Source organism: Periophthalmus magnuspinnatus, chromosome 7 (assembly GCF_009829125.3).
Source record: "Periophthalmus magnuspinnatus isolate fPerMag1 chromosome 7, fPerMag1.2.pri, whole genome shotgun sequence".
Taxonomy (NCBI): domain Eukaryota; kingdom Metazoa; phylum Chordata; class Actinopteri; order Gobiiformes; family Gobiidae; genus Periophthalmus; species Periophthalmus magnuspinnatus.
Window position 1 is genome coordinate 25,915,268 of NC_047132.1, and position 18,810 is coordinate 25,934,077.

The 18,810-nt window shown below is 39.3% G+C and overlaps 2 protein-coding genes and 1 long non-coding RNA gene across 3 annotated transcripts; all 3 read right to left on the reverse strand.

Moving 5' to 3' along the window:
• Positions 1–49: 49 nt before the first annotated feature.
• On the reverse strand, positions 50–11,093 carry esyt1a (extended synaptotagmin-like protein 1a). The gene is made up of 31 exons (XM_033970049.2): positions 10,437–11,093; positions 9,974–10,015; positions 8,823–8,957; positions 8,600–8,673; positions 8,342–8,414; positions 8,181–8,270; positions 8,045–8,100; positions 7,760–7,880; positions 7,457–7,633; positions 6,955–7,037; positions 6,760–6,808; positions 6,413–6,502; positions 6,251–6,346; positions 6,106–6,177; positions 5,928–6,014; positions 5,709–5,858; positions 3,945–4,124; positions 3,535–3,711; positions 3,375–3,457; positions 3,163–3,211; positions 2,982–3,071; positions 2,760–2,855; positions 2,491–2,562; positions 2,330–2,416; positions 1,934–2,080; positions 1,724–1,842; positions 1,533–1,631; positions 1,306–1,437; positions 1,132–1,237; positions 1,004–1,053; positions 50–923 (listed from the first exon to the last, which is right to left on the reverse strand). The coding sequence occupies exons 1-31, from the start codon at positions 10,734–10,736 to the stop codon at positions 896–898; spliced, it is 3,210 nt and encodes a 1,069-aa protein (XP_033825940.1). The 5' UTR covers positions 10,737–11,093; the 3' UTR covers positions 50–895.
• A 700-nt stretch (positions 11,094–11,793) lies between these two features.
• LOC117373932 (uncharacterized) lies at positions 11,794–13,275 on the reverse strand. Its single transcript, XR_004541600.2, has 4 exons — positions 13,220–13,275; positions 13,098–13,124; positions 12,169–12,191; positions 11,794–12,086 (listed from the first exon to the last, which is right to left on the reverse strand). It is a non-coding gene; the product is annotated as an uncharacterized LOC117373932 (long non-coding RNA).
• A 288-nt stretch (positions 13,276–13,563) lies between these two features.
• pa2g4b (proliferation-associated 2G4, b) lies at positions 13,564–18,176 on the reverse strand. The gene is made up of 13 exons (XM_033970055.2): positions 17,869–18,176; positions 17,081–17,209; positions 16,894–16,999; positions 16,749–16,818; positions 16,576–16,668; positions 16,438–16,501; positions 15,739–15,817; positions 15,264–15,342; positions 15,055–15,188; positions 14,885–14,979; positions 14,635–14,762; positions 14,443–14,496; positions 13,564–14,349 (listed from the first exon to the last, which is right to left on the reverse strand). The coding sequence occupies exons 1-13, from the start codon at positions 17,954–17,956 to the stop codon at positions 14,290–14,292; spliced, it is 1,179 nt and encodes a 392-aa protein (XP_033825946.1). The 5' UTR covers positions 17,957–18,176; the 3' UTR covers positions 13,564–14,289.
• Between the last annotated feature and the right edge of the window lie 634 nt (positions 18,177–18,810).

The window sequence follows — 18,810 nt, forward strand, 5'->3', positions numbered from 1 at the left end:
ACTCTGGCCCCACCTGGTGTTCAAAATTTTGCAAATCATGAAATAAATATTTGAATCAAGTGCAAATTTTAATTAGCTGAATCAGCAGAATTGTGATATGCAACATCGCAAAGCAGCACGTTTTCTATTTGTGTAGCATTTTGTTTCTTTTCACAATCACAATTTCAGTAGAGCCAAGCATATTTTCATGCTTTCTGTGAGGTCAAAGGTGCAGCCTAAACAACTGTATAAGCATAGTACAAGCAATAAGCAGCATGGGAATGGCATTGGCATTTACATCTAGGCTACAGTAATATTTAAGAAAGCACAGTGATTTGCACTTCTGTCTTCACTAGTCTCTATACGGGTCTGAGTTAAATACATAATTTATAAAAGTGTCATTTCATAAATCTCTGTTTAAAACATATAAAATTTCATCTGAAACAAAATTATCCAATACTGATAATCTGTGCACAGTTTCATAATGCTTAAGGCAAAAATACAAATACACAAGTCTTCAATTTGCAGTTAAAAATGAATAAAAAGAGCTAAAACAAAAATAATCATTCATTTGGTCATTTTCCCCTATCTTCACAACAGTAACTCACATCCAGACTGTGAGCATGCTGTTACACATACTGTTTGGTGCAATTGTATCATGGTTTCCTTTTTTCACATTTCTACTCAGCTAAATCTGACTGAAGAACACTGTTTAAGATGAACATGTCACAGTTAATGCTTCATGGGTGATACACATTTCTGTTCTTAAATACAGATGGACCTTTTGTTGGAAAGGTTTTCATCTTTTCTTCAGTGAAGGTGGTGATTTCTATTTAAGCTGAACACTCACAAATCACAGACAACTAAAGCAACACTAAATGTTGTATAGCTGAAGATTAAGCAGGCATAGTTTCTTCTAATTGGCTTCTGCCACCAGGTCATACCTGAGAATAAAACACAGCATACACATAAAATGTTTGTACACCAAAAATAGAAACAAAAACAAATGAGAAAAACAAAATACCATTGGGTCACACCAGTCTTGAGGTCAATTTGGTCCAGGTCCAGTTGCATCTGAGTGTACAAATAACAAAATGAGAATCAAATATGAGATACAAAAGGACCCCATGCTTTTTACATATAGTTTTGTACCTTGCCGATGAGCTCCCTCTCTCTGCTGATAAAAGAGACATTGTGCTTCACAGAAAGGTCCAGTTTTCTCTGGGTAGACTCCTCCAGTGACAAATCAAAGTCAAATCTACAAAGAACAGAGGCAGTGGTGAGAAGGTCATGTATCCAGATTAATAAGAGGTTGCAGTCTGGTACCTCTCATTGAACTCAGGGTTCAAATCTCTCTTCTTTGTGGCAGTTCGTCTTTTAGTTGTAGCTTTTTTATCGGGCAGAAGGACGAAGGAAACATAAGGATCTGCTCCATCCTTTGAGCAGGGAGCCAGGGCCCTGAAGGTACAATTTAAATAGTACACAAGTATGAGGAGGGTACTCCATAATATCCAGCAATATTATAATAATGTAATAATGGTATGGCCCAGAACCTGCAAGCATGTATAGTGATGAAAAGCCTGCTCTCCTCTATGGAGTAGCCAATAGTAAGCTTCACTTGTCCAGTGGCACCACCACCATTTTCACCAGCACTAAAAATGTGTTATTTGAGCCATAAAGTGTTAAATTGATTACACTAAATAACAGCATCAGACTTGTTTGTAGTGACGGCAGAGTGACTCACATGGAAAGACCGCCCCTGTGTTTGAGGTCAAGATGGGAAGGGTCCCATTTGGGTATAACTTCATCAATGGTGACATCACCCTCCCCCTTACGACACAGTGCCAACTGAGTGTCAAGGATCTATAATTAATCACAAACAGAAATAGACGTAAATATAAATATCACACGAATTGCAGCCATAATGTATTATATAATTGCAAACATTATGTACCTTAAGTGAAACCCTCAGTAGTATTTGGCTTTCTGGCAGAGCTCCATCCAGATTGAACCAACGATCGAGAAGTAACCCAGCCTCAGAGAGGACCTGTCTGAGCGGAAGTGTGACTGTGCCAAGACCCTGGCCCCAGCTGTGAGAGAGCTGAGCATAAACACATACAAACAGTTTGGTTTTCACGTCATTAAACCATATTAGGACTATATCAAAGGCTAAGAATGAAACACAGTGGACGTATTCTGCTGACATTACATGAGAAGCTACAAAAAAAACTCCAGAAAGACCTAACGCATATTTTCTGACATGGATACAATTGCAGTAATTGTACAGGTACATTATCTTATAATATTGACAAGGTTAATGTCATAAAGTGCAGTGTAAAAATGGACTCACCTTCACAGTGAGGATTTCATCCCGGGGATCTCGCACCAGGAAATGAAACGCTTCATCCCATCGTGGAGAAGTTGAGCGCTCAAAAATCTGAACAGGAACAAACAACAGGTCATTTTTGTAAGTTATTTATTTTGATGCACTTCCTCTGTCGGTACTCCTACCTTTGTCTTGTAAGATACATTTTTAAGGATAACCTCAGCCCCAGCTTTTGGCTCCTTCCCATTTTTCTTTAGCTGGAATGCAGTAATTCAATCACAAAAAACATGCCTTAAATCACTGGAGAAGTCATACAAGAAGGTCATGAAGCTGTACAGGCAATCAGCCCAAAGTAGTGTGGCTGAAACTACAATGTCACTGCTCTTGTAAGTAAAGAAAACTCATTAACATAAACAACACATAAATCGAAGAGGATTCATAGACATGATCTCACCGGCAGACCGTGAGCCCGCTCTACATAAACGAACAGGAGGGCAGACGATGGCACAACCTTGTTCTGATAGGACTGCTGTGACTGATACTGCAAGACCTAGATAGCAATGACATGGTGAATAATTATGATTATATAATAGCTTTTTAATTTGATATAATTTGTAGTATAATGGAGAAGTTGCTACTGCACAACGATATAACCAATAGATACTATAATACTAACCGGTTCCAGTCTGAATAAGTCTGTAACTCGGGGTAACCACTCAAGCACAAGGTGAACACGTCCAGACTTCACATCATTTAGAGTGTACCACTGTGACCAAAGAGAAAACAGATTAGATTAAATTAAATTATGGAAGCAATCTAAAAGCATTCAACAGAATACATGTTCTGTTTTGACTTACCGTGTCAATGCACTGCGCACTAATGATATCTCGCAGGCTTAGTTTAAACCTGTAATGAAGAACATTATGAAAAAAAAAAATCATAATTGGTTATTAATGCTTGGAAATCTAAAATATTTTACAAAAGCAAAACCTTGGACATCCTACGTGCACAGCTAACTAAACCTGAAAATGTTACCACAAAATCAATTTTATACATTGCTTTGACATACCTTCCAAGAAAGTCATCCTGGTCAATGTCCTTGTCAAATAACTCAAACTGGATCTCCTGACCAGGCAACTGAGTCAATATCACCTACAGTTAAAACATAAAGCAAATATTCACTGCAATGTACCAGTTATTTATAATGTATCAATTAAAAGTGCTGAAACCTCATAGAGTTCGTTCCAAATGGGGTTAAGATTTTCTTTGATGGTGTGGCTTCTAAAAGTGATCCCAGCCACACGAATCTTCACGTATGGATCACTCTTGCCCTTCACCATGCCCCCCATGAAGTTGTCCTTAGCAATGAGGTTCTGTGCCTCCACCAAATAAATCCGTAGCACTCCCTGTTAGCACAAAACTGAGACATTACCATGTACCTCAGTGACTTTGACCCCTCTCAGATGTAGCATTAAAAATGTCCTGGCTGAATGGACCGTAGTCCTGCCTTAGTGCACCCTGAATAGAACCAACCACTCGGGATGCATACATAATTCACACAATTACTATTTTTGATGGAATAAAAGTATAGAGGAAAAGCATGACAGTCTAAATGACTATGAAATTGAAAGATTTATACCTCTGTCCCAAAGTCGGAATCAGGCGTGGCATGCTGTGGTCGTGTTGATGGTGGTTTGGATAATCCGCCTGGTCCCATTGGATTCAGCTCTGAGGATATTCCCCCTGGACCCAACCCAGACCCAGAGGACGAAGGCCGAGGAGGGGTGGTAGGAGTGGCATCATCACTCAACCACAAAACCTTCCACAAAAAAAGTATATACTGAGGTCATGGGAAGTTGTGCTCTCAAACTACAAATGCTATTTTTACAAAAAATAACCTAGACGTCCACACATTCAAATAATTTTTATGTGTAGGAAAGTTCAAGTATTTGGACAGTGAAACAATTTTTTTATCTATTTACTAAAAGTTATATAATTGATATAGTCATGAAGTCTGACTCACAACTTAATTTCAGTTTGTGGGTCTCTGGAAGGATGTGACAGTCCTGAAAAATAAACACTCAGGGCCAAGCATCCTGCCCCTGGTCTTAAAGGAGCAGAGCGCAGACGAGGAGGCGTGTCCACGTTGGACTCCTACCTACACGATGTTAACGCGGGCGTAAAGAAGCTGTACTTGGCCGCTGGAGGCTGGAGTAGGACGGTACAAGTACATATATGGTGATGGCATCTGAACCAGTCTGTGACCGCTGTGGCATTTAAAACCACTGCCAGCGTGGGTAATGTTAGCAGTCTTTGTCTCATTACCAGGCGGCAAAAAGAGGTGTGAGGGCCTTACAGCAAGGAGAAAAACAAGAAAAAAAACTCTATATGGGCACAATAAAACAGCTCTGAAGCATAAAGATGCATCCCATTACGCAGCAGTTCTATGTCTTTCTTGTCCGCTTCCCGTCCCACAGCAGACCCCCTGATCTGCACCTGCTTCCGCCTGTCCTGAGTCTCACCTGAGGGACACGGGAGCTCTGTACTGCTACTGAGGAGGGAGAGACATTTCATTTGTACGCACATGTGAAATAGACTTACTACGATTAGATTTGAGTAACTTAAGTTTTATAGTAGTCAATATATACCAATAGTTCATACACACACACGTTTTTATCTGACATGGCAACCCTAAATACCCCCCAGGTTACTGACACTGAAGACCACTCCAGAGCCCATCGTACAGTTATTAATATTTTCATAACATCTGTCGTATCATTTATTTCATTTAGTTAGAATTAATTGTACAAACCAACCCACACACTTAAGCTTTCTAGCCATAGACACACATTTCTAAATAAAAGGAGTCTTTTTATGCCTTGAGTATGTTACACGTTATGTTTTTCAGTGGATTCATTTGATATTTATTTTAACGATTCTGTGAATTCACTGAATGCCCCACACACGTCCTCAGTTTACTCCATTCCACCTGATATTTTGGCACCTGTTGTTTAGAGCTCCTCACCTCACATGTCAGCAGTAGCCTGGATCTAAAAAGTAATCTAAATATCTGTCTGCTGTCTGAAACCTCATGGTCATCAGTAGATGCCTCTACTGAAGCTGTTCCAGGCCTTTACAGCAGCTCTGTCAGATTCCTATGCGTTTTTCCTAATCCATTTACTTTTGACTCTGATATTAAAGAACCTTGATGTGTATACACTCACATTAAATCTGAGTCTGCAATTTAAGACTTTTTCCTACAACTAGAATGAGTTTTGACACAGAAAAAAATATGAGAACTTAGATCAATATCCAAATACAAACAGACCCAACTGTATATAGTTTATTTTACAATAATATGACTGACCCTTTGCTACTAATACTAATACCAATGGATACTAACCCTTAGCACCATTTTGAAGTAGATCTTGCTTGCCAAGCCTGAATTTTCCAGTTGAAACCACTGATCCAAAGTCAGTTTGGGACAGGAGAGGAGATGACTCAAAGGAATACTCAGACTGCCCAATGAAAATGCACTGTCATCATCTTTGACCTGACAAAAACAAGCATGGTAACTTACAAAAATATATATAAAGAAATGAACTGTTTGTCATGTACATACTTGAATGTCAATCTCTTGTTTGCTAGGATCTTGAATGAAGAATGTAAAAGCATCCTCCCATGAAGGATTTGTGGTCCCATAACAAGTCTATTGATTTGCAAAAAAAAGTGTAGGCCAAAGTAATGTATTAATTTATATTATTTATAGTATTGAACAAAAATTCTTTGTCTCATCATACCTTGCTTTCTTTAGTTGTGTCTTGAACAGAGATCTGCACCATAGGACTTGGGTCTTTGTTTCCTTTTCTCATCTGGAAGATAATGCAATGCCTTATGTGAGGTGCATGCTTTAATAATCCCTTTTTAGAGTTATGATAGTCTTACAGGTAAAGCATGAGCCTGATCTAGATAGACAGCAAGAATAGCTGCGGACGGCGGGTCAGTGGTTCGACTGGTCAAATTCTGGTTCTTTTGGATGACCTGCCACCAAAAACAAAGGTGAGTAGGAGATGTCAAAATAAAACCCATATAGCATTCAGTTTCTACCTCGCTCAGTCTCTCAGCAGAGGACAACAGAGAAAGCCACTCCAATCTGAGGTGGACACTACCACTTGGCACATCCCGTAGATTGAACCACTGTTAGTTACACAAGAAAAGAGAGTATCAAAAACATAGTTCCCATTTGAAATAACTGCACTTGGCAAAAACAAAGATCACAAGAGGATCACATGAAGGCCTAAACTAGGTCACATGTTGAGGATTACACTAGTCTTTTTCACTTGTATTTCATCACTTGTTTGATGATACACATTAATAACATAATTTGAACTGTGCACTGTGTTAAAGTAGCCAAAATGTGTAGTAACTAAAAGACGCAGTGCCTTACAACTTACATCATCCACAACCCTGGCCTTTTTTACAATGTCCAGGTCCACTTTAACCCTGAAAGAGAGCACAAAGGAGCAGCAGACGATCAAGCAGGACCAATAATCAAAAACGCACATGAAGTGTGGCTCAGCCTTAGAAGAAATGGGAGCATGAGAGGCACATAGAGACAGATTGATAATGATTGATAATGAAGAAGCTACCTGCCCAGGAAGTCATCCTGGTCTGGGTCTTTGTCAAAAACTTCCACCTCCAACTCCTGACCAGGCACTTCATGGACAATCACCTGACATACACACACACATAAATGGATGTACACAATACGCACCACAAAGATACTATAATAAGCAAGCACCTAGAACAGCAGCACATAGCATGCAAACAGAATATCAGCAGCTACATTTTATTGTTGGTCAGTTTCTTGTTTAATATTAAAAACAAGAACAAATGTGACTTTGAAAAGGCATTTTAAATGCTTCTGAACTCAGAGATAGAGGCTTCCTGTTACAAAGGAAAAAGATACTATCTGTAAAAGCTGTCAAGAAGCCAAAGACAGCTTTTTAGCACCAAAGACCTGCAGCCTCTACAAAGCAAGGACACCAACACTGAGCAGGTGCAACCAGAGAAATGGGCAATCTCCATCTTTTGGATTTAAAGACAGTTAAAACAGTTATTGATTGGTTATGTAAATTATTACCCTCTCACCTCAAACATCTCTCTCCACTGTGGATTCAGATTGCTGTCCACATGATGAGATGTGAACACCTGGGTCCCCACACGCAGCACAGCGTAAGGGTCTGACTTTCCATCAATTAACCCTTTAATAACAGTGTCCTTTGCTGTCAGGTTCTCCGCCTCCAGCAAGTGAATACGCACTACCCCCTGCAAATGGTACAGCATAAATAATCACATAAGACTGATAGCAGAATAGGAGAAAACTGTTTTGTGATGTCTGCTTGAGGGTAGTGCACAAAATACATTGTGCTTTGTTGATTATGTAACAGTTACCCTTGGGAGAGGAGAGCGAAGCTGCGCAACAAGAAGATTGGAAACCAGGGGAATCGTGAGGCGGTTGGGAAGTACCAGGTGGGAAGCTATAGCATCCATAATCATTGTGTCCGACATGGCACTGTGAATGAATGCACGTGGATGACATGTGAACACAGAAAGAATTCTGTCCATCTAACCTAGACTGCTGGAGCCACAAAATTCATTCAAAGGAATACTATTTTATGCTATTGTGACTTATATATGGCCATTTTATTTTCATAAGCAATACTATTTTAAACTTACTTCAGTCCCGGAATATCCAAGAGGTTAGTCAATCCCGTCCAGTTAATGTCCAGTTTCTATAAGTAATGATTATATCAGTCAAAAATCTATTTATTTACAAAATCTTAAAATAATCTGTTGTTGCTGATATACTTACTGGTCTGCGGATAAAAAACATTGTAATGGCCCCAACAAGTGGTACGTCTCCAATTAGAGGTTCAAGAATGACACGCAGCTTTCCATGGAGCTAGACAAAAAACCCAATAACTGAGATTGACCTGTGCTATCAGATTAACATTTTTTATTTAATATGTTTACCTGAACTCCTTTCACACCAGCCTTACAGAAGTACTTTTTGATTTCCACATTGATCTCAACATCACCTGCATAGCTACAAGAAGAATGAAAACTCACTTCAACCCTTAGATCAACTTGAGCTACAGCAGAGAGCTACACTCTGCTCAGGAAAAGTAAATATTTACCAGCTCTAATATTTTAGACATCAAATAGTAGCAGTCTACAACTAGACAGACTGGTTGCTAGCACTCTGTTTAGCAGGATGAAAAGTGTTGTTACCTCACATACAAATCCAACATAACTTGTCTTTTATCATGTTCAGTGTGAGCCTTTACACCAGCAATCTTCAGAGCCTGAGAAAACAACAGCTGCTGTGTTCAACAAAGTAAACGAACAGACTAAAAATGCCAAATAATTAGGATATTTAGTAAGAAGACTTGAGCTGTTGTGAGTAACTCTGTAATACTAATATTCAGTGTAGAACTATTCTGCATATGCATACCTTATCCCCCAGATTGACCTTGGTGAAGCTTAGAGTCTGCAAATGAATGCTGGATGCTCGGATAGCTGGAGCAATAGTCTCAACCAACAACTTCTCAAGGTACTGCCCGATGAAAGGCCATGCTTGTTGTAATATCTAAATAAAACATTAGTTAACATTAGCACCTGACTGTCAATGTGTGGGGCAAAATTATAACAGATAATTCAAACTGAAACATATTAATAATAACAATCCAAATTAAATAGTCTATCAAATCTAAATCTATGCAGGATCTTCCATGGTATAGACCACTATTATATTTTCGCCTTCTATTCACCAGATGTGAACCAAGTCTAGAATAGTACCAGGTCTAAACCAGATCTAAAATAGAACTGCAGTAGTCATATACAAGGACCGAATGGAGGACAAAAATGTGTAGAAACTGAAATTAAAGAGAAACTAGAACTGCAGAGGACACCACATACGACCAGAATGAGCCCATGCCACATTTTAAAAACCACAAGTGTAGTTTATAATATAGAATCTGGGCTGAAGACAAGTAATGCCACATGTAAAAGCTGTCTCTTTAGTGTGAGATTTTGTGCATCTGTGTTAAGAGTAGGAAACAGTGCTAGTCCTGTCATGATGTTTTTAAACCTTGTGACCGATTTCCTTCTTGTAATAGTTCTCCAAACAGCAATAATGCCCCAGGGAGCAGGTCCCTAAACATTATTAACCATTGTCATGTAAAGAAGATGTAATGGAAGCATTCACCACCTTTTTACAGTGTTTTTCTATCATTTGGTGCATTGTTGATCCCATTTTAATTACATGCACAAGTAGGGAGAGAAAGCAGGAGAAAGATGCCGCCATTACAATGTGTATCTCCTGTCACTGAGTTCACTGGGTTTTCCTATTTCACAAGGGCAATGGCGTTTAGTATTCTATCCACACTTTCACAGCGATGGTACTGTACGAGCAGAGGGGGATTCTTCAATGTAATCTCAGACTCTCCCTGGTCACTTCATTACAGCTCATGATTATGTGCTGCGATGTGCAGGCTGCCACAGGGTATCACCAGACTGCACACTTTCTATCCATCATTACCAATATTAAACAATATCCAAGATCCAAAACATTTTCTTGCAACTTTCATTGAAATAAATACATACCTTATTCAGCCACTCCACTTTTTCAACATCTGGAAAATTAACCTGTGAATGAATCAAAAATATTAAATATGATAAATATAATCTAGTAAGCCTATAAAATGGCTTGCTGCAGGATAGAGCAGCCATACTCTTGCAACTATTAAATAAAATGGCCTAGATGGCTGATTAATACTTAAGAGAAAGATTGTTGCAGAAATTTCGTTTTGCTTTTTAGCAAACTGGAAACCACAGGCAGTGAGCAAACCACAAGGGCAAATAATTAAAGTTAAACTCATGTTCTTGTGTCAGTTTCATTTGGTGATAAGCTTTGTGTTATGGCTTTTTGTGCTGAGTGGGTGTTTGTATTTTTCAGCTTCTTCCTCTGGCAGAACACAGCAGGACTAAAAACGAAGGTGATGAGTGAACTCAAATACTGGCGCTGCATTAAAATAAGTGACCGTGAAAACTATCAAAAGACTCTTACCCAAGGAGGTAAATCCCGTTTGCTCCGGAAAACCTTTGCAGTTGTGAATTCCCTTTCATTCTCCAGTAGGTACATTGCGGATTTCAGTCTCATCACTTTTTCCAGCCGACTGTGTTTCCATCCCATGTAGATCATGAGCACAAGCAGGACCACGCTGATACTGCAGCCGTAGTATCCCGCCAGGTACACGGGCAGTAGTGCGCCCAGGTATTTACCAAATGACCACAGCGCACTGGCAGCTCGCTCCCCGGGGGGACGGCTCGCTGAGGCCATCTCCGCAGTAGCATCTGTGGTCGACATCTCCTAAAGCCGCTGGGACACACGGGTCCAGCCTTTTGCTTCTCTGTGACGGAGTGGCAAGCGCCAGACGCGCTTTACCACAGTTTAATAAACCGCGAGCATCGAGGAAATACGTAAAATTACGATAATTTACCGCTCAGATACTTGTCTGTGGCACGCACTACCATTTACTTGGACAGACCATCTACCTCATTCTGAACTGAGCGAGTGACTAGACCCACGAGGGCGGGCTCTGCGTGAAACGCTCCTTCAGAAGATCCAGTAGAAGCCTCCGGATTTACTTGTAGCGTCATACACGAAGTCGGGAGGAGTCGATTCTCGTGGTAAAACTGGCACCATAAATTATGGCCTCAGTTAGTAGTGACACTAAGATAATCGTTATCCACTTTACATAAGAGACGAGCGCGCAGGCGCCTCTGACCATGCACCTTCACATCTCTGCTGTGTAAAGAAACTAACACGGAGGGCTCACGGATAACAACCTCCAAACCCCCCACTGCCATGGCGATGCTTACGGACCAGCAGCTTTCAGGCTCGCCGCTTAATGCAGCCTGGGAAAAAACAAATATCTAATCCGTGGTCTTGGTTCATCTCTGCCTGCCTGGCAACCAAACCCCAGCGGATTAGTTTCCTAGTCGCTTAGAAGTGTTTGTATGAAGTGTACTTTAATCTCTAACAGAAGAAATTTAAAGTTAGTATCAGCATTTTTTAGTCAAGCCTGTGTAAAATCCGACTAACAGCGTGGCAATCAGCTACACATTCGCATTTCTCTAGAAAAATTGGGAGGAAACTGCGGTTATAAAAGCGCAAATGTCAGCGCATGTTGTGCCATATGATGAGCAGAAGGTCTGTTACGTGTTTTATGCTTTTTTTTGTCTTGACCCTCAACTCTGGATGATAAAGTAACAATATAATTGTATACTTTTACTTTATGTTAGTTTTTGTTATAGAATAGTATAGTTGTAAAAAAAAAAAAAAAAAAAGGTAAAACAGTGTATATAGGCTCCCCACCCATCAGGCTCCATAACCTAAATAACTTAAAATATTAGATCAGGTCTTTTAAAGTATTAAAAACCTTTAATCACAGTATAAAGAAGTACACATGAGAAAAGTTGATTGGACATGTAAAAGGTCCAGAACATTTCAGACCAAAAGCACATTGTCCAGCAGGTCTATCATCAGCGATCAGCTTCATTCACAGGTGGTTGCTCCCTGCAGGCCTCTGGCTCAAGAGGACATCACGGGTCTTGGAAGGTCAGATCTGTCACTCCAGATCATTCTTCAAGTTAAAACGCTAAGATGACAGTTTACTTTGATCGTTGTCTCATCTTTCTTCTTTTGCGCTTCAGCCTATCAAAAAACATTTTGAGTTAAGGTAATACACTTAACTAGCAGTTATCGCAATATCAAAATATCTCCACATCATTTTCACCTGCGCATGCGCTTCTTCCTCCACTGCAAAGACAAAAAGAACAAGTTTGGCTCAATACATCATTTACTCAAAACAAATTACGCTGAAACATTGGGGTGTTGCAAACTCCCTACAGATTACTACATTATATACCTATATGCCCATGTTCAGTTAATACTTGTTTTGGTTAAATTTAGGGTTTTTGCATGATCATGAGGAAGTTTAGGGCTTTTTTGTAGGTTTATGGTTAGATTACAGTCTGGTTTTGATTAACCTGGATTGCCAGTGCTTTAATCTGGGTACACATGCAAGCTCCTCAGTACTGTATATGTTAACGCCTTATCTCATACGAAAGCTCAGAACCTGCAGAATACACTCAGAGGCTGTTCTAGCACCAGTTAATGATGCTGGGATTTAGTTGGTCACATTTCAGATCAGAGACGTTTTAATCTTAAACTATTGATCGTATATAGTTGGCCTGTGGTTTAAAACAACTGATTTTAGCTTTGAAACTGGCAAATCAAATGCGATATTTGAGTGAGGCTCATTTTGTTTTCGGATTGGATACTCAGAATTTTTGCAGTAAGTAGAAAGCTGTATTTGATTTGAAGTTTACCTCGTAGCTGGTTTATGACATTTTATGACATTTAAATCTGATGCAGTTCCTTTAAGGTTGGGGCCGGGGAGGAATACATTTTAGAGCTTTTAAAACTTAGGAAACGTGAGAACAGAGGTACGCTCCCCCTCAGATTTACATAATGGTGACTCTTTGCATCGAAATTCTTCTTACTAACATACATGAGTTTGTCTGCTAACACGAATTATGTTAATATTAATAATGGTTATTGTTGATGACACGACGCAACTAGTGCTAACGTGAACAGCTACTATCCGCCCTGCTAGCAAGAGTTATCATCGATTTATACTCGCATAATACTTAAAACACCAACCTTTGCTCTCATTTCGAGGAGACCACCCTGAAAACAAAAAGATTAAGAAGATAGATTGTTTAGATGATGTACAAACGGGCAGATTTAAAATGGATTGTGCACGATGAAAACCTGAAACATACCGACAAGTACGACACCGTCTCTACGATGAACGTAATAAGTCTGCGACGATGTTTGCGTCAGGCTATTCGAAATGAACTGTGGGAAATGGAGTACATCGGGTTTTGCCATAAAGGCCCCGATGCAACAAGGCTAGACAAATGACAAAATATCAAAAATAAAATATCAATATTATATACTATTTACAAACACGTTGTCCCTTTTCAACTATAGACTTTATGCTTTTTACACACAAGAACAGTTCCACTTGAATTAAAAACAATATTTTATTACACAGCCTTTAAGCCTGCTAAGAAATAATGCGCCTTATGTAATAGAGGAAAAAAATCAGATCAGTCAATCAAAATCACTCAAAAGTCATGTGGCTTTTTAATGTTTCCAAAAATAGTCTCTGATAATTGTTTTACAAAAGCATCCATAAGTTTAACAGGTATGGAGATCTTATGTAAACACAGATAAGGAATTAGTTGTGGTACAAGCACTTATACCAAATACCCATTGTTGAAAGTTCATGTGTTCAACATGTAGATCCCCCATCAAGTCAGTTTTGAAAAGCACCCATGTCTAGTGTCCTAAAGACACACCCAATGACTAATTGTATGGATCTTATCATTTGGAATCCAAATATCAATTGTTTTTTGATAAAATTATAACATGATTTCTGTACAGTTATCATTGTAACACAGTAAAATGGATTGATGTGCATGAATTCTTAAGTATATTCATATTTGACATTGTAGATATCATTCCATCCTGTTTTTAGTTAAATTCTTTTCTTTTATCTTTACAATTATGGTGGAAAAAGTGTGAGACTCAATGTCAGTCAAATGATGGAAGCATCTAGAGACAATTATATGCCTCTCATTGGCATACTGCCTGTCCCCATCTCAAAGGACAGTGGGGAAAACATGGACCTAGGGAGTGACAAAATTCAAGGGGCAGCAGGAGCACCCCAAACTAACATTTGTTTGAATTACTCAGCGGCAGTTTTCACAAGTGCCTTTGTTAGGACACAAAGAAATTGTGATTTCTTTGGGACATCAGATCTCAATCACAAATTAAGCCAATATTTCTACTCAGCTTCTTCAGTCGCTGCTGCTTGTCCAGTTGCACTCTCCACAGTTTTTGAAGCCTGAAAGATAAATATTTAAAAATATATATTTATTTACAGACTGTTTACATTTACAGAAATAAATAATATGTACAATTAATTTTATACACTTACCTTCTTTTTCTTTTTCTTCTGTGCCTTCCGGCTAGCTGAACTTTGCAGCAAAGTCTGTGTAAGGAAAAAACAAAACACTGAAACCTGAGATCAAACAAACAATTGGTAACTGCAAAAGCAATGGTGATCCTACCAATAACCCATTGAAAAAATAAGTTTACATTTAGATTTTATGCCTTGTCATTCTTTTACCTTGAGCTCTGGATCCTCCACATCAAACTCTGACTTGTAGAGTTCTGGCTCATAGAGGCTGTTCGTGATACGCAGTGGTCCATTAGCCATGAGCAGCACAGTAAATTTAAACTGGGCAACAAATTCACCTACAAGGAGAAAGTAAAATAAAGTGGCAAATCTAAAATATTGCATCAAGGATATACTGCATAAAGTAACAATTTGACATGTCATATAAAGTTATTTCTAAATAAAGTTACTAAACAATCACCTTCTTTCTCTTGTAGCACTGTAAACGGCTGCAACAACTCGTGTTTTGCACACTCTATCACTCCTAACTTGGCTTTTCCTTCATCCTCAAAGGCTCTGGGGAGGAATAATTTAAAAATGAAGAATATCTTATATTAACATCTTTGCAATTCACAATCAAATAATAAAAACCTCAGAGTAAATGGCATTCTATCAAAGCGCCTCTCCATTTCACTGAAGAAAGCGCGGGAGGTCTTCATCTTCAAGCCGTACACCTTGTTCGGGTCCCTTTTGTAAACTGTGGTCCTTTGTCCCCCATCCTTTGCCTTTGTAAAAAAACAAAGTGATGTTACTCAAGTTTTAGATCATTTTTTAAAAAGAAATATGAATCTTTCTTTCACCTTTCCCTCTCCTGTACTGACAAGGACATCAACTGCATACACCTCATGTACCTCAAACTCAGCTTTTTCATGGTCCTTTCTGTTAATAGTGAGAGGTGTAAAACTGAGGTCTGGAGTACATACAAACAAGTGCATTGAGTCATGTTTCTGTTGGAGGGTACACCACATGCTTCCATGGAGATGTTTGGTTTGCTTAGAAATGTTGTACAGTATGACAATAAACCTGTCCATCTTCATGGAGAACAACATGAGGCCAGGTACAAGTTACAAGGCAGATCTGTGGAGAGGGGGACACTCACAGTGAATGCCGTGTTTTCAAGCTATTTTCCAGGAAGAAAAAACACCTGAACAAATGCTAAACAGAGGCATTCAAAGCTCTACTGTGGAACATAACAAGGAATGCAATAACATCTCAATTGAGGTCTCCAGGTGATGTACCCATCATCAAAAGTGCACCTCTGGCACAATTTCTCACTTTTGCTGGTCAGTTGGATTTTGGATGATGGTTTTCTCCCCATCAATGACATGTTGCTTTAGTTGGTGAGACAGCATGCCTGAAGAAGAGGAAAAAAAGTACATTCGTAAACCAAAAACATATACCCACTTGAAAAAAGGGTTGACGTAAACCGGAGTTTCATTTTTCAGAGAATGGGTTTGTAGTAGAGTTAGCTGCCAGAATTCAGATGAGATTTAGTTTATTAATCTGCCACAAATCAGCAAGTAACACTGGGGCGCTGTTAGCATGCTAGTTGTTGTTATCAGTAGTGTAATACCCAAACTCTGGTCTGGCCTCTGAAAGCTATACCATTGTCTTACAGTGGCTGTATTATTATCAGATTATTACTACGAGATTACTCAAAGATTAATCAATTTTCGGAGTACCAAGATTACTAAAATGGGATGTAACAAGCAAACAAGCAAAATCATCCGATTCCTCACATCAGATTTTGTGCTTTGCATGTCACAATCTTAAAGGTCCACAAATCAGATAATGATCAGATTTTGGATTGTGTGTAACCACAGCCAAACCTTATCACTGAATAAATAGGATGCTAGGAAAGTGAGGAATATGTTTTGACTGTTGCAAACAGTTAAACCTTTTAAGCAGGTTTAGTCCAAACTCGAGTTTGGACTAAACCTGCTTCTTGAATCAGAGCCATTATATATGACTTACCCTCTATAGGGGAACATTTGAATGATTTTGAAATCTTGTTCCAAGCCTCTGTAACCTGAGTGTTCTGTTGGATGAAAGTTCACAAAGGTGAGGTCTGGACACAGAGGACCAACATAAAGTTGTACTACATGATTGTACCTGGTTTCCTGGTTTCACAAGACGCAAAGCGGCTTCAGCACAGAGGTGTGCAGCTTTGATAACATCAGCCTTTCTCCCCGTCAGTGGATTCTCCTAAAACAATTTAAGAGCATATACATTAGGAATTACTGATCAGGTTTGGTTTAAGGGAGCAGAGTGCATCAAAAGTCTACCTTGGTAACTCCAACAACAAAGGTGTGTGCCACATTTGAGATGAAGCCATCGACATGCACACCCAAGTCACTGTAAAGAAGCAGATTAAATATAGCACAAAAATGTAAACTTTAGGAATAAATATCAGTGGAAACTGTATCTTACATTTTTACTAGATCTCCATCCTTTAATATGACATCTGGGTCACTCTTTAGAGGAGAATAATGGCAAACACAGTTGTTTATTGAGACACATGTTGGAAATGCAATTCCTGTCACAGAAAGGCAGATCAAATTCAGTTATAGAAAAGTAACTGCAATATAACTAATTGATGAATAAAATATACTGTCACCTTTCTTCATTTCCTTTTCCCTCTTAAAGATTTTTCCAGTTTCTTGCATGATGAAAGCATCTCCTTTTTCACAGAGGCTTAACACAGACACACCAGGTGTAGCTGCTTCAAATACAAGCTTTAGAGCTCCTGCAAAATAAATTATTTACAAATTTTGCCAATTTGAATAGTCTGCATAAATATAGCAAAAATGTTGAGAGGTTCAGACAGATGCTTAAGAAAAGAGTAAGACATAAGAAAATAAAGCTTTTATCTAAAATGTGTTTTTAAACCCAATTGTACATAGTCATCAGATGTGGGCAGAATATGTTAGCTTTCTAGTCTTGGTGCAGCAACGTATCTGTTTATCTACATTTGTTTTAAATACATTAGATTAGGGATGATAGCCAGAATATGTTAGAATTTAATGTTGTTATAAACATGTAATTTTGTTAGCATGGATGGATACAATTGCTATGAGTTTATTTAAAAGGAGGCATTCAACTTTTTCAAACTTGCAGTGGTCATCATGCATTGAACACGTTAGCGGCTAGCTCAACTGAAAGTGATAGCTAAAACAGACCTAGCATAATAGGCTACAAGGGCAGCACACTGAACCGAGACTTCAACCCTAATTCCTTATATCTTAAGCTTGTATGTAACAATTGCTGTGTCACTCTGTGCAACGATCGGTGACACTTAAAACTAAACCGCACGAACAGCTGCTCGAGTACGAATAGCTTGCAATGCTAGCTAACATGAGACTGGAGCTGATGTTCATTCAAAACGACACGTTCTCGGGGTCTTACGATTAGCTATTTCGGCTCCCATTTTGTACTTGGTAACAACCACATCTTCTGCAATGGTTTGCTCTGGAGTGTCCTCGTCTCCAGACATGTTGGCAGTGTGTTCACGAACTCCGGGGAACTTTCCCTTCCGTGGATGTCAAGCAGACAGTGGAAAGAGCACGCTGCAGTGTACCGCCCGAGAGTACTCCTGCTGCTGCCTACGAGCCACAGACAAATCCCGCCTACTGCCAAAGACCCGCTGTGCTGTCAAGATATGTGATGCTCTAGTGAGTATTTTGGATCTTCTTCTTCTAGTAGTGTTTTATGGCGGTTGGCACGCAACTGAGAATGGTGCATTACCGCCACCATGCGGTATGGAGTGTGGGCCGGGACGACCCCAATAGTCTTTCTATACCCTCTTTATCAGTTTGGTGGAGATAAGATACTTTGTTACTGCTTTGAGTACATAGTCTTGTTTAAGTCCTTGCAAAATGTCTTTTAATTCGCAACGAATACTATTCTGACGAAGTCTATCTTTTAAAATTCTACGTTGCAACTGATACTTTGGACAGTATATGATTACATGTTCAACAGTCTCCTGACAGCTACAGTAGTCACACTCCCCCGTTTCATGCTTTCCTATAATTTTCAGTGTGCTATTTAGTCTTGTGTGACCCAGCCTCAATCTTGCCAACACATCCTCCTCCTCCCGGTTCTTGCAACCCCATTCCGCTGTTTTATCCTCGACTCTTCCCTGCAGATTGTAATAAAACTGGCCCTTAGGGCATGAAGCCCATTTACTCTGCCATTGTTTTCTTGCCATATCTTTAATAATTGTCTTAATTTCTGATTTACTATATTTTACTGGGAAATCTACCTCCTCCTTTACAGCTCCTCCTTTTGCCCACTTATCTGCCAGCTCATTCCCTTCCACCCCTCTATGTGCTGGAACCCACATGAAGA

Bases quoted from the DNA above. Each gene is read 5' to 3' on its own strand.
- esyt1a (XM_033970049.2), bottom strand. From the start codon at position 10,736: ATGTCGACCACAGATGCTACTGCGGAGATGGCCTCAGCGAGCCGTCCC. The intron at 10,016-10,436 runs GTAAGAGTCTTT...ATTCATTCACAG, and splicing joins AACGGGATTTACCTCCTTGG to GTTAATTTTCCAGATGTTGA. The intron at 2,417-2,490 runs GTAGGAGTACCG...GTTCCTGTTCAG, and splicing joins ATGTATCTTACAAGACAAAG to ATTTTTGAGCGCTCAACTTC.
- pa2g4b (XM_033970055.2), bottom strand. From the start codon at position 17,956: ATGTCTGGAGACGAGGACACTCCAGAGCAAACCATTGCAGAAGATGTG. The intron at 17,210-17,868 runs GTAAGACCCCGA...TTTATTTTGCAG, and splicing joins GGGAGCCGAAATAGCTAATC to GAGCTCTAAAGCTTGTATTT. The intron at 15,818-16,437 runs GTAAGTCATATA...CCTCTTCTTCAG, and splicing joins CAAATGTTCCCCTATAGAGG to GCATGCTGTCTCACCAACTA.